At 41.8% G+C, this 13,675-nt stretch overlaps 1 protein-coding gene across 1 annotated transcript in view; it reads right to left on the reverse strand.

The window, feature by feature from the left end:
- The window catches only part of PCNX2 (pecanex 2), a 162,332-nt gene that overhangs the window by 76,035 nt on the left and 72,622 nt on the right, over positions 1-13,675 (reverse strand). Inside the window, exons 16-18 of the mRNA XM_054393637.1 lie at positions 11,673-11,782; positions 9,449-9,545; positions 477-569 (exon numbers count right to left, since the gene is read on the reverse strand). Of these exons, the coding sequence (XP_054249612.1) occupies positions 477-569; positions 9,449-9,545; positions 11,673-11,782 (300 nt within the window). The remainder of the gene's footprint in view (positions 1-476; positions 570-9,448; positions 9,546-11,672; positions 11,783-13,675) is intronic.

Here is a 13,675-nt window from a genome sequence, read left to right on the forward strand (position 1 = left end):
AACTTGCAAACAGCATTTTTATATACAACATATAAAAAAACCTTAACGCTTCCTATAATTTCATTTTTGTGAGATTCATTTTTGTTCCTGTGTTCAAACTCTCTGACTCCATGGGTAGATATGGATTTTGAAATATGCATTTTGCACAGACAATTAACCAGCAGTTTGGGGGGGGGGAAAACAATTGATCAGGCTTATTCACACTGTCCCTCAGGTTCATGAAAGAGCTATGGATATGCGAGGTTTAAGGAAAGAGACATCAAATAAGTAATACTGAAATTAATACAAATATCCATAAACTAAGAGCTTTGCACATAAAAAAAGTAGTTACCATGACCAGTAAATACATTTTCACTAACTTCTCTTCACATAATAGCTATTCTTTCCAGCTAAAGCACCCTGTGGTCTTGCACGCAAAAGATACTACCTTAGGAGGGAAAAAAAAAAAAAGACAAAAAAAAAAGACAGATACTCACCCTCAATGACAGAAACACAGTACTGGCACTGACAGCAAATGACAGAACGGCAGCTGCTGTGCAGACAATGAGATCTGATTTCAAGACTTCTTTCTGTGAAAATAATTATTTTACACAAAATTAGCAAGCCAATACTATTTTAACTAAAGAGAAACAACTCTGTTCCAAATTACTCTCAGCCTGCATTGTAATAAGGGTAATCAGCTCTCCCTGGTACAAAAATGTTTTCTCTGTTCTGCTTTTGGAAATCATTTCTTCACACTCTAGGTTTGTCAAAGTAATTACATTTAAATTCATCATGCCTAGTTTTAAATCATATTTTTAAATAATGTGGTTTTAAGACTGGAGAAATTAAAGTAATACATTTTCATACCAAGCCTAATTCTGTTTAAGGAATATAACTTTTTTTTTTTTTTACATAGAATCACAGAACAGTCTGGGACAGAAGGGACCTCCGAAGGCCACCCAGTCCAACCTCTTCTGCAGTAAGCAGGGGCATCTCCAACTAGATCAGGTTGCCCAATGCCCTGTTCAGTCTCACTTTGAATATCTCCAGGGATGGGGACCTAACCACCTCCCTGGGCAACCCACTCCAGCATTCCACCACCCTCATAGCAATGAACCTGTTCCTAACATCCAATTCAAAACTGTTCTTCTTTAATTTGAAGCTACTGCCCCTTGCTCTGCCACTGCAGGCCTTTGTAAATAGTCTCTCTCCATCCTTCTTGTAGGGCCCCTTCAGGTACTGGAAGGATGCTATCAGGTCTCCCTGGAGCCTCCTCTTTTCCAGGCTGAGCAACCCCAGGCCCCTCAGCCTGTCCACACAGAAGAAGTGCTCCACACCCTGATCATTTTTATGGCTCTCCTCTGGAACCCCTCCATCAGGTCCATGTCCTTCTTATATTGAGGGCTCCAGAGCTGGACACAGAATTCTGGTGAGGTCTCACCAGAGCAAAGTGGCAGAATCACCTCTCTGGATCTGCTGGCAATGTGTCTTTTGATGCAGCCCAGGATATGATTGGCCTTCTGGGCTGCAAGCACACACTGCTTGCTCATGTCCAGCTTCTTGTCCATTGGCACCCCTTTCCTCAGGGCTGCATTCTACAACCTCATCCCCAGTCTGTATTGATAGCGAGGACTGTTCCAGCCCAGGTGCAGAACCCTGCACTTGCTCCATTTGATCCTCATGAGGTTCACCTGGGCCCACCTCTCCAGCTTGTCCAGGTCCCTCTGGATGACATCTCATCCCTCTGGTGTATCAACAGCACCACTCAGCTTGGTGCCGTCTGCAAACTCACTGATGGTACACTGGATCCCACTGTCTGTATCATTGGTAAAAATATTAAACAGCACAGGTCCCAGTACAGGCCCCTGAGGGACACCACTTGTCACTGCTCTCCATCTGGACTTCAAGCCATTGAGCACCACACTCTGGATGTGACCATCCAGCCAATTCCTTATCCACTGAACAGTCCCCCCATCAAATCTGTATCTCTCCAACTTGGCAAGTAAGATGTTGTGGGGCACCGTGTCAAAGGCCTTGCAGAAGTCCAGAGAGATCACATCCCTAGGTTGTCCCTTATCCACTGACATAGTCACTTTACCATATGGCTTTTTTTTGTCTTTTTGAGATTCGAAGTTCTGGTTCCGTTTCTTATTTGCAAGAATCAAGGTTTCTTCATATTCACTTTCTCTTGCATTACTAAAATGACTCCTGCCTTTCTGCAATGTCTTCAGAGATACAAACTTAATACATTAAGTAATTTCTAAGATGACATGTCCTGTTCTCTAATTTTCTGTATTGGAAGCCAAATTTCAGCAAGATTTTAAGGGTATCAGACAAGGCGTTTTTCTAGTGTCACTGAATGATAATGCAAGGACATGCCTGCCTTTACACAAAGATCTGTAACTAGGGTAGGAGTAATTATATTTCTTAAGACTGAAAAATACCACTGTCTTTTAAGCCTATTTTTGTCGTGATCAAAATCTCATTCTCAGAAAACAAATAAACAAGATGGCTTGCTTTCTTAATTTACTTCAGAGATGACTCAAAAGTCTTTGGAAGTGAAAATCTTGTCTTAGATTTATGAGGTGTTTAAGTTCAGCACTTAATACTATTGCTAAGTTATTAAGTGAGTAACTATTTTGTAAAGAATCATAAAACACATTGGGTTGGAAGGGACATTTAGAGGTCATCTAGTTCAACCCCCCTGCAGGGACATCCTCAACTAGATCAGAACCTCATCAAGCCTGACCTTGAATATCTCCAGGGATGAGGCTTCCACCATACCCCTGGGCAACCTGTTCCAGCGTTCCACCTCCCTCACAGTGAAGAACTTCCTCCTAATGTGTGTTTATAGCTCTTGATTTAGAAACTAACTCATGTTTTTATTCAAAGACATCCGGGAACAGTAACAAGAAATACAACACTTTTGTTAGATTTAGAAGCTCATCCTATTTCCTGGTGCTGTAACCTAGTTAGTCTTCAAAGATTCTGTGGTAGCAAACCTACGAATCAGGGAGAGAAATGAAAGCAAGCAGAAAAAGTGAACAACAGAAGGGTTGTGAATTACAGAGGAAGCTGGTAGCAACCACTATATTTAGGCTGCCTATCACTCCCTGCTATGAAAGATGCTTCTTAGTAAAAGGTCACAAGCATCAGCACTTCCACTTACTGCAGCAGGCCTTTGAAATTCAGCAGGACTAAAAAGCCTTCAGGCTCAAGTACTTTTGATTTGTCCCAGGAAACTCCAGTCCAGTTTAACTGAATTCTCAAAGCCATCACTACTGTCCTTCCCTTCCTAACAATTCTATGATTCCCAGGCTGCTCAGGAGCATAACCTCTGCAAAGGAACCACATTCCCTTCCCTTGGAGAGCTGCGCCATCTCCAGAGAGCCCTGTACTACAGCTGGGAAGATGTTAAGAGCAGAATTAGGTCTTCTTAATGCTTCCTGACCATCTTTTCAAAACATAGCCCTGCTGGCCTTGCTTCCTGGTCGCTGCATGCCACAGGAGAACCACAACATGAGGGGCCTCACTGGAAAGACCTTCTCTTCTTCCTGAACAGAATTCTGGTCCCTGCAGATCCTCTCCATTGTCAGTAGCAATTTACGTATCCATCTAAAGCCTCTTGAGTTAGAGTATGTGGAGCAATACTGATAAATGGTGGTCAAAATCTTGGTAAGGATGGATAAGAGAATTACTATCCCTGCATGTAATGGAAATAGTATTGTTTTTAACCTTTTCAATTTTTTAAAAAGATGCTGCATACAGAATCTATGTAAAGTACCATCATTTAGCTTGTAAAATTCATCATTTGAGAAAGTTAATTACTTGACATGAGCCAGCAATGGGTGCTGGTAGCCCAAAAAGCCAACTGTATCCTGAGCTGCACCAAAAGATGCATGGCCAGCAGATTGAGAGAGGTGATTCTGCCACTCTGCTCTGCTCTTGTGAGATCGCACCTGGTGTATTGTGTGCAGCTCTGGAGCCCCCAGCACAAGGAGAGCATCGATCTGCTTCAGAAGGTCCACAGGAAGGACACAAAGATGATCGGAGGGCTGGAGCACCTCTCCTATGAAGACAGGCTGAGGGAGCTGGGTCTGTTCAGCCTGCAGAAGAGAAGGCTCTGGGAAGACCTTCTAGTGGTCTTCCAGTACCTGAAGGAGGCCTTTAGGAAAGCTGGAGAGGGACTTTTTATAAGGGCACGTGGTGATAAGACAAGGGGTAATGGTTTTAAACTAGAGCAGGGTAGATTTAGATTACACATTAGGAAGAAGTTCTTTACTATGAGGTGAGACACTACAATGGGTTGCCCAAAGAAGCTGTGGATGCCTCACCCCTGGAAGTGTTTAAGACCAGGCTGGATGAGGCTTTGAGCAACCTGGTCTAGTGGGAGGTGTCCCTACCCACAGCAGGGGGGTTGAAACTAGATGATTTTTAAGGCCCTTTCCATCTCAAGCCATTCTATGAAGCCATATATGTTATGAAAAAGCTTGATGAAACATCGTTCTCTGTACAGCTGAATCCATCCACTAATCTAAAACACATTTATAAGAACAAACACACTCCAATCACATTTTCAAGCTCTTCTGTACTACCAGAAAGGATTACTGATAAAATAGCTTATTTCTCTCACAATCAAGTGACTGCAGAAGCTATCATTTTAAGAACTATATTAAATACTAAGAATTTAGATGTAAAATCAACTTTTCATTCTGCACCAGGTTACATGACAATTGCATTCCACCTCTGCTAACATCTGAAGTGTCTGAAGTATCATATATGTCCAGGGTTGTCCTTTTGCCTTCGCATGAACTGCTTCAAAATATAGAGATACTACTCCATTGCTGACTTGCTCAAAGATCCCTATAGGAACTCCTTCTTGATGTGGAAGACACTTTGAAACTTCTTCACAAATTCAGGCGTTTCTCCTTCTAAAACAAAGCTGACCAGTAGCTGATTTTGTTTCATGTCATAGCATAGTGGTCAGCCCTGCCCTGGAAACTTCTGACACTGGGCAGTCATCTCTGGTGGAGGGAAATTCAGAGCTACTTTCCAGAAAAAAACCTCAGGCAGCAGTGGGTGGATCTGTGGCTTCTGTCCTTCCAGATGAAGGCAAATAGCTCCTGAGAAGCATATGCCTACTGCGGATGCAAATCTGTTCCTATTTAGACCCAACTGTCTAAAGAAGGACTTTGGATTCCATTCCCAATACCAGGCACTTACAAACTAAATATTGGGTCGCCCTATAACGCGATGCTTGAGTCCTTCCTTGCAGTTGGTCTAGTGTGGAAAACTTAAGCTCTGATTACAGTTATCTCTCACTGCAGAGATTTTTAATCACTGTTACAGTTTGGGCTAAACACAAGTGTTCTTTATTCTCCATTTTACACTCAAGGGAAAAAAAGAAAACCCAAACCAACACTGCCACATTTGAGGCCTCAGACATTTAACAAGGAGAATATACTATAGTGGTGTGTTTGCTGTTGGCTTTTTTAAATTATTATTTGCAATCATGCTTTTGGAGCTTTGCACAAATCTTTTTACTAGCTATCTAAATGTTTGTATTAAAGGCCAGGAAGGAAGCTGAGTTTGAATGTAACACATTAGCACCCTCAGGCCACTGGTTAATCTAGTAATCAGCCATGTGGATGCCTATAGAAATTAATTATAATGGTAGGAAGCTCCATTCTCAAAGTTGAATGGTCAATTATCCATCACAGCTGCCTTATAATTCAAGCTTCCAAAGCTGGCAATCCTTACACATCTATTCAAGCAAAGGAAAATGGTAAAGGTCATGTAACTAAACATGAGAGATGCTGTATTTATTATTCCTAACATCAATGCAACACCACTACAGAATACAACACATTAATTTTCAATATTAACCTTGTTTGCTCTCTCCTTCTTGAGAAGGTGATTTGGTTCTGTATGCCTCAGAATTTCTGATTAAAACATTACTTAAAAGGCTAGTTATGTAGTGCATTTATTTGTATATAGACCACTTGCATTGCAACCTGTCATCTCTTGCCACTGGCAGGGCATTACAAACACCCTCCTCACAGAGGAGTACTCCAAGAGTGGGAAAAAAACCCAAAAAACAAACAAACTACCACCACGAAAACTCCTTCAAATACTGACATTGGGAAGATCCCATTGCAGAAATTTTGGAAGCTGTGTAAAATTGGCTTTTAAGAGTCAGCTGCGTCCAACATCCAAAACACGACTGCTATTGAAGTAAGTCAGCAAAGACTGCAGCTTGATTGTGCTCCTCAAACTTGAGGAACACACATTTTCTCCTGCCTCAGTTGTCTTCTGCTTGCTCTATTAGCACTGCACCATGAGACAGCAGTGAGAGTTGCCTGGCAAACTGTTTACTGTTTAATTGATGCAGAGGTACCAGATAACTGGGAGGTATAGAGGGTGGTCTGCATTACTCAGAAATTGTCCTCTCTCTCTTCAAGAGATCTCCTACTTAGAAGAATTAGCACTGCTAATTGACGTTGTAAGCAAACACATTTGCTTACAGTTTCTACACAGATAGAGGGAAAAAAAATGAAGGAAATAACTAGCATACTCCAGCAACACCAAGGGAAAGCAGCCATTGTCTGAAAGCCACAGCAGCACAGAGTATCAAACAAACAGTGCAGAAACGTGTCAATCCCTCAAACCAGGCACATCCTGGAGAGTAAGATGTGCAAAGAATCCCACTTAATTAAATGCAAAAACCCTTCATTGGCAAAACATAACAGGAATGCATGTTGGATTTGTGTCTGGTGAGGTTTGGTAGTGGGATGTGGCTACAGGAGTGGCTCCACAAAGAAACTTCCACAAGCAACCCCTGCCTCAAGCCTCAGTGTCCAAGTTGGACCTGCCTCTGTCCAATCAGCATATGGTGGAAGCAGCTCTGCAATAATGTAGTTAAGAGTGGGAAACCTGATGAGCAATTTCTTTGTTTTGGAGAGGAGTGGGATATGAGAGAAACAACTATTAGAACACCAAGTCAGTGAGGAGGAAAGAGGTGGAGAGGCATGCCAAAGCAGCCATTCCCCTTCAGCTTGTGCAAAGATGGCAGGCTGAGCTCCTGCAGCCCATGGAGATCAACAGTGGTGCAGATGCTCATCTGCAGCTTGTGGAGGACCCCATGCCACAGCAGGTGACTGCACTCAAAGACCATGACTCCTAGAGAAACATGCACTGGAGCACTCCAGTCACTGGGAGGACTACGTCCCATGGAAGAGACTCACACTGGAGCAGTTTGTGAAGAGCGACAGTCCCATAGGAAGGACTCATGCTGGAGAAGTTCATGGAGGACTCTCTACTTTTGGGAATGATGCCATGCTAGAGCAGGGGAATAGTGTGAGGAGTCTTCCTCCTGAGGAGGAAAAAGTAGCAGATACAACATTTAACTGACTGACTGGAACTGCCCCTCTGTACCACTGCTGGGGAGGTGATAGAGAATTTGAGAGCAGAGCTGAGCCCAGGAAGAAGGGAGGTGTGAGAAAAAGGTGTTTTAAAGATCTGGTTGCATTTCTTATGGTGCTCTGATTCAACTGTTAAATAGATGGTGGTTTTATTGTTTAAATTTAGTTGTTTCTCTTACTTGAGTCTGTTCTTCACCCATGACTATAATTCATGAGTGATCCTTGTCTCAACCTTCAAGCCTTTTGTTATACTTTCCCCTTCCTATCCCACTGAGGCAAATGGCTCTGTGGTGCTTTGTTGCCAGATGGATGGGCCTAAACCACGAAAAAGTGACATGGTGAAGAGAAGAACTGAAGTCCTATGTTTGGCCAGTCCCCAACAGTCCTCCTTGCACCTCTGCATCTTTCGCCCCAATGGCTCAAGGGCCCAAGTGCAGTTGAACTGCATGGTAACTGTGTTAGCACAAGACATCAAAGTCCTGTCTATACTACTGACACAAAAATAGGTTGAGAGTGCAGCATGACTCCATTTTGAAAATACAGCCAGGATCTTAGATGAGAATTTGTTTATTGTTTTCAGTATACTGAAGCCTTGCTCAAGGTTTCACTCTGCACTGTGAAATGAAATGGGTTTCATAGCCAGCTGCACTAACTGCTTTGGTCCCTGGCAAGGCTCCATCTGCAGAACAAATGTGATTCAACTCTGTAGTGCTCTAAGAAGGCCACTACTTGCAAAAGATAGTGTGATATAAACACAGGAGAATATGAGGCTTTCCATTACATCTGCCATACAGTGTCCACACGCAAGAATGGACTGACAATGAAACATGGCAACAGAATTCTCAGAAATACCACAGCACATAGCAAAAGTTTAGCATAAATGCTTTATTTTCTGCTGTATTACTAACTGGACATTCATATAGCAATGTGGCCCTTGTGACCCTGTTGCAAAGTTTAGTTTGAAGAAAACTAGCTCAGCACAACCAACAAGAAACGGACAAATCACTTAACCTGATGTGGCCCTTATTAGATAAAGCAGTTTACAGTAACATACATTCTGGAAAATAACAATTTAACAGCTTAGGAAAGAAAAGTAGAAAACATTGGTAGTGCAGGATCAAGTCATGTGCCAGTTGTAGGCTGTGTAATACCTTACAAAAACATCCAACATAGGATTCAGGATGTATAAGAGAGATGCCTCCCTTTCAAGTGACATCCGGAGGCCAGGCCAGCTACTGCGCTAGTAAGCTGTACCACTAGGCATTAGGGACTCCCAGGCTTTGTCTAAGGGTCAAAAATAGACAGTGTGTCTCCCAGGCACTCTCTGAACACTCCTTTCTTCTGCAAGCATTCAGGAGTTTAGGAACAATTGCCTAGATTGCAGATGCTCAGACGCAGGCATTAGGGTTGGATCAGGGTTGGATCCTGCAGCAGATGCAGGAAGAAGGGCTGATAGCCAGGAAACAGGATAGCTCATGATGAAGCGATAGGATGAGGGGCAATGATTTGAAATTAGAGAAGAGTAGATTTAGATTCTGTGTTAGAAACAAGTTCTTTACCCTGAGGACCCTATGAGTCAACTCGTAGCCCCAGAAGAAGAATGAGTTAGGGCTATTTTAAACATGAAATTCTGTGGACCAAATCCTGTCCCACTCCAACACAGGCAGGGAGCTTGGTGCAACTCCTCATCTTTTTGAATGCTTGTTGAATAATCCAGCCTACCTTGTACACACCAGGTTGCCAGGCTGTAACTCAATGCACAGAACTTGCACTAGCTCTCTGAGTACCAGGATGAGATGCCCCATTTCCCAAACTCCAAGAGAGCATTTCCCATTAACAAAGGAAATAATGTTGCCAAATCCTTCAGAAAGGAAAATTGAAATATCCCCCTGCTCCCTTCCAGCCTCACTGGAAAGAAGATCCAGCAGAACTTCTCTCAGTTTCCATCAGTGGAAGGAGATACATCCTCCCATTTTCTGTGTTTAAAAGGTTCCTCAGTGGGGAAAGTGGATGGGAGAGAAAGTAATGAAAGAAAAAGGTCTTACCACTGATTCCCTCATCTTTTCTGGAAGTGGATCTGTTGATGAATCTTCAAATTGCTGACGCAGATAGTGAGGGACATATTTGCATTGAATAAGGGACCTGTTGAAAAGAAATCATAGTCAGGATACTTCCAAACATAGCTCATAGGCATGAATATTCCTAGGGTAGTGAGGAGAAGGAACAACCTCAGATTTCCTTCTTCATGTATGCGTTAGCTATCTTACCTCTGTGTAGGTGGAGACTGACACAAATCAACTCTATCTGTGATCAGGGTAGAACTTCACCAAAATGTTAATAAGTCTCAGCACTACAATTGATGTGACCAGGTCATTTAGAAGAATGAGCAGAGAGGATACTGTTGCATTCATGTATTTCTTTTATGTTTCAGCTAAGCTGAAAGCAATATGCAAGCTGTTTAGATCCACATTGTAAAGGCCAAATAAGCATTTCTGTATATATTGCGTATTAGTCCTTGATTCAAGATTTACGTGCTACCTCCTCTTACATCTTGAAGTTTATGCCACAGACCATCACTTAATACTGCTGCCAATCCCCTTAACTTTCTTTAATTAAGTTCAGAGCTGTTTAAAAAAAAATTCTTAAACCTCTTTAAGGATTATACATTTTTAATATGATTGCACAATAAACATTTGATGCTGTTGCACACACATTCTTAATCTTCAGATATTTAACCACCATTTCAGCTGCTGAAGATTTGATAAAGAATGTTATTAAATAGATAACTAGATTTAAAAGTTAAAATTGATTTAATAGTTTAAGACTGCTTTGAAACAGAAGTTTCTGTTTTATTAAAGAAGTCATTGAACTGGTGTGTCCTTCCTGGGGACTGCTAGAAAAGAATTACATTTCAATTACTCAAAAATTGCAAGAGCTCACGATTCCATGCTGATTTGCAATTCACCTGAGTACATTTTACTCCAAGGCCAAACAAATCTCCCCAGTACAGCACACAGCTTCACTTCCTTCCAAATCTGAGTTCTATACTGTAACAGTCAATGAACTACACACCACCTGATCGAGGTCTAATTGATGTCTGTCCCAGACACAGTAGCTTGGGGCAGTTCTTGTTGCTTTGCCACATCAGAACTTAGAAATGTATAAATATCAGATTCCTTGAATCTTATGGATGGTAAAGAAGGAATTTCTCAACTCTTCAACTCTGGTGGTTTTCTACTAATGCCCTATTATCCTCTTCTTCCTCAGCAGAATTCTCCTTTTTCCAAGTTTCTCTCCCCAAATATAAACTTAGATGGCCTAAAAAACTGTCTGCTTGCCCCTTCTCTCTCCTGCATTACAGAATTGTGTGTCCAACAACCCTGACTTACCACGTCTGCTACAATCTTCATACACTACAATCTTCATACACTAAAGAGCTTCATGTTGAGACACACAACACACCCAATGAATCAAAGGCGAGAACCTGTGGGTTTCCTCACAGGCCCTCTGCCACTGTTCTAGGGTACAACTGAGCTATTTATGAGGTAGAATCTCAGATGCCATGGTGGTGCTGGCTGCACTTGCTTGCTTAATTCCACAGACCTTTACACAGCTGCCCAGCTGCTTGTAGACCATCACAGACCTCGTGACAGTCATACAGCACAGTTCCCACACAGGAAAACTCATATCTGTTTCCCCTGAGCTATAAATCTATGGGCCTCTCTCATGTCACCTCAACTTGCAGATCAGTGTAAATATCCCATTTGCAATGTTAGTTCTTAAGTCACATTACCTTTCCTCAGCTACCTCTAACAGACTGTGCTATAAGAGAAAATGAAGAAGTTAATCTCAGAGACATAACCTGTTGACAATGATCCTCAGCAAGAGCTGAAATTGAGCCATCTGCCCAGCACATCAAATGTCTTTTCTCCTTGCCACAGTGCTACACAATGCACATTCTGCAACTTTAGTAGCCTGAGCACCCTCTCAACTAAATCACTATCCTTCAATACAGCAAGCACACAATTTCCCAGAGGGTGAAATCTGCTTCAAAGAATTTTGATAGTGCTGTTTCAAGAGCACCAGCCTTCCTGGCAATCTAGCTGTAGCACTTCATTTATTTACAGGACCAACCAGGCAGACATGGTGAGGAATTTCCATCTTGCCATAGTATTTTTGGGAGGCAATCCCTATGGTTCTGAAATCCAGGCATCACTCTGGTTGTATGCTGTGCAGAGTATAAATAAATAACATTTGCAAGCAACTTACATCAGTACAGATGGGTCACTGCTTTGTCTGCTGAGGTGATAAGAAAGTGCAACTAGCAGACCACAGAAAGCAGAGAACAGTGCTGGAATGTGTTGTGCATCCCAGGGCTCCTGAACACACGGACAGAAAGCAAAGTATTTGTAAGTTAGGAATGCAGAACTTAAAGGAAAAAAAGTTTTAAAAAAATTAAGTAGGCTAAGCCATACATGCAGTCTTAAATGTACAGCATATAAATTTGTTCACCATCTACTATGGACTGAAAATCCTTTTTCACACCTAAGTCTATCATTGTGAAAAAGATTGTGATTAGAGGCATGTTTTGTGAGCACATTATATAATTCCTCTATAATCAGCAATTAGCTAGGAAACCACATGAAAGGCAGGTTTTCTTTCCTCTTTAATGAAAGACTAGAGGCAAATTCTCATTAAAATGAGATGTGAGTGAAATGAACTGCACTCTATTTGTCTAAACTCTAAATTGATCTGTAGTTACTTGACCTGTGGTCAGAATGCATGCAACAAATGTAAATGTCATTTAAATCTGTCAGTGGGGTACAGTTCTGGAACCTACTCTGAAATAATTCTGCTGCTTTGTATGTTACATTTAGGCCTTGCATCTTCTGTCTGAAAAAAAAAATCACAATTTGTACAAGACCAATACTTTCACAGAATGAAGTAGGTTTATTTGTCTTATTTTGCCCAATGATCTGTATAATTTCATAGCAGAGCTGAATCACATAAAGAAACATTTCATTTCTTTCAGGTGCAATAAATATCCGAGTAAGGCTGTCCTGAAGGGTCAAACCCCAAAACATGCCCTAGCCCAGACCTGTGCCAAGCACCGATGAGTGTGCAAACCTGGACACTTCCTGCAGTCCACATGGTCCAGATAAACATGTAGCATGTGTAATTAACTTCGTGACACAGCTGTGAACTCTGTGTGCCCCTGGCCATGTTTGAATATGTCCCATCCTGTTCTCTGTTATCAAAGGGCAATAATTGTCTTGGGACAGTATTTAACCCATCCGAGAAGTCAGGCAACTTGCCTTGTTCTCACCCAGACAGCAACAAGAGCCACTTGCTGCCCGAGTAGCAGCTGAAGGGCCTGCCCTAGCAGAACAACTGCACTTGGGCCTTTTTCTTACCATGAAAGAGACAAGAGGCAAAATCTGCCAGAAGAGCAGCTGAAGAACCTGTCCTAACAGGCAACAACTACACCCAGGCCTTGTACCTGGAACAAGGCAGAAAGGGGAAAAGCTCCAAGAGAACTGAATCCCAGAAGAACCACAGAGAGGCTACAGCCCAGCGATGGAGCACACAAGAGAGAGGACCCCCAGCCCTCTCTGAGCCAAAGGCAACTCAAATTTTAGTAACAGCTTCTGGGAAGATACCAGACAAGCAAGCCACGAGTACCTGGCTATCTGCCACAGAATCCCATTTGTGGGAAACCACAGATCACAGAACTTTTATTTCCAATTTAAATCACTGTATTGGAAATTCTTAGCTCTGTGGTTAAATCGTTTAACTGTCTTTACATGTGGAATGTATCACTCACAACCGAATAACAGAACCTGTAAATATACTGTCTAAATAAGTTACAGCGCTGTTTGAAGATACCACCGCCCAGGATATTAAATAGTAAAATATACAAAAATATACATTTTATTACAAAGGCAAACCAATTTTCTTTTAAGGGACAAACATTCAACTCACTGCAACATGAGGTTTATTTGGAATTGAACTCTGAAATTTCCATTGTATTAAGAGTAGTACCACAGAAGTAAAATTCTAATTCCAAGAATCATCTTTCCCTTATTCTACTCCTGAACATCACAAAGAAGAGAGAACTGTCTACTTCAAACATTCCTACTCAGAAGAGTCATTAAAAACAGAAGTCAGAATTACACAGTATTACCGAAAGAATCCAACAGCATTTCTTTGACAAGTTAAACTTTGCCATCCAATTCCACTCTTGATTTCACTGTTCCCAGTTTTGGGGCCAA

The sequence above is a fragment of the Indicator indicator genome, chromosome 2 (genome assembly GCF_027791375.1).
Source record: "Indicator indicator isolate 239-I01 chromosome 2, UM_Iind_1.1, whole genome shotgun sequence".
NCBI lineage: Eukaryota > Metazoa > Chordata > Aves > Piciformes > Indicatoridae > Indicator > Indicator indicator.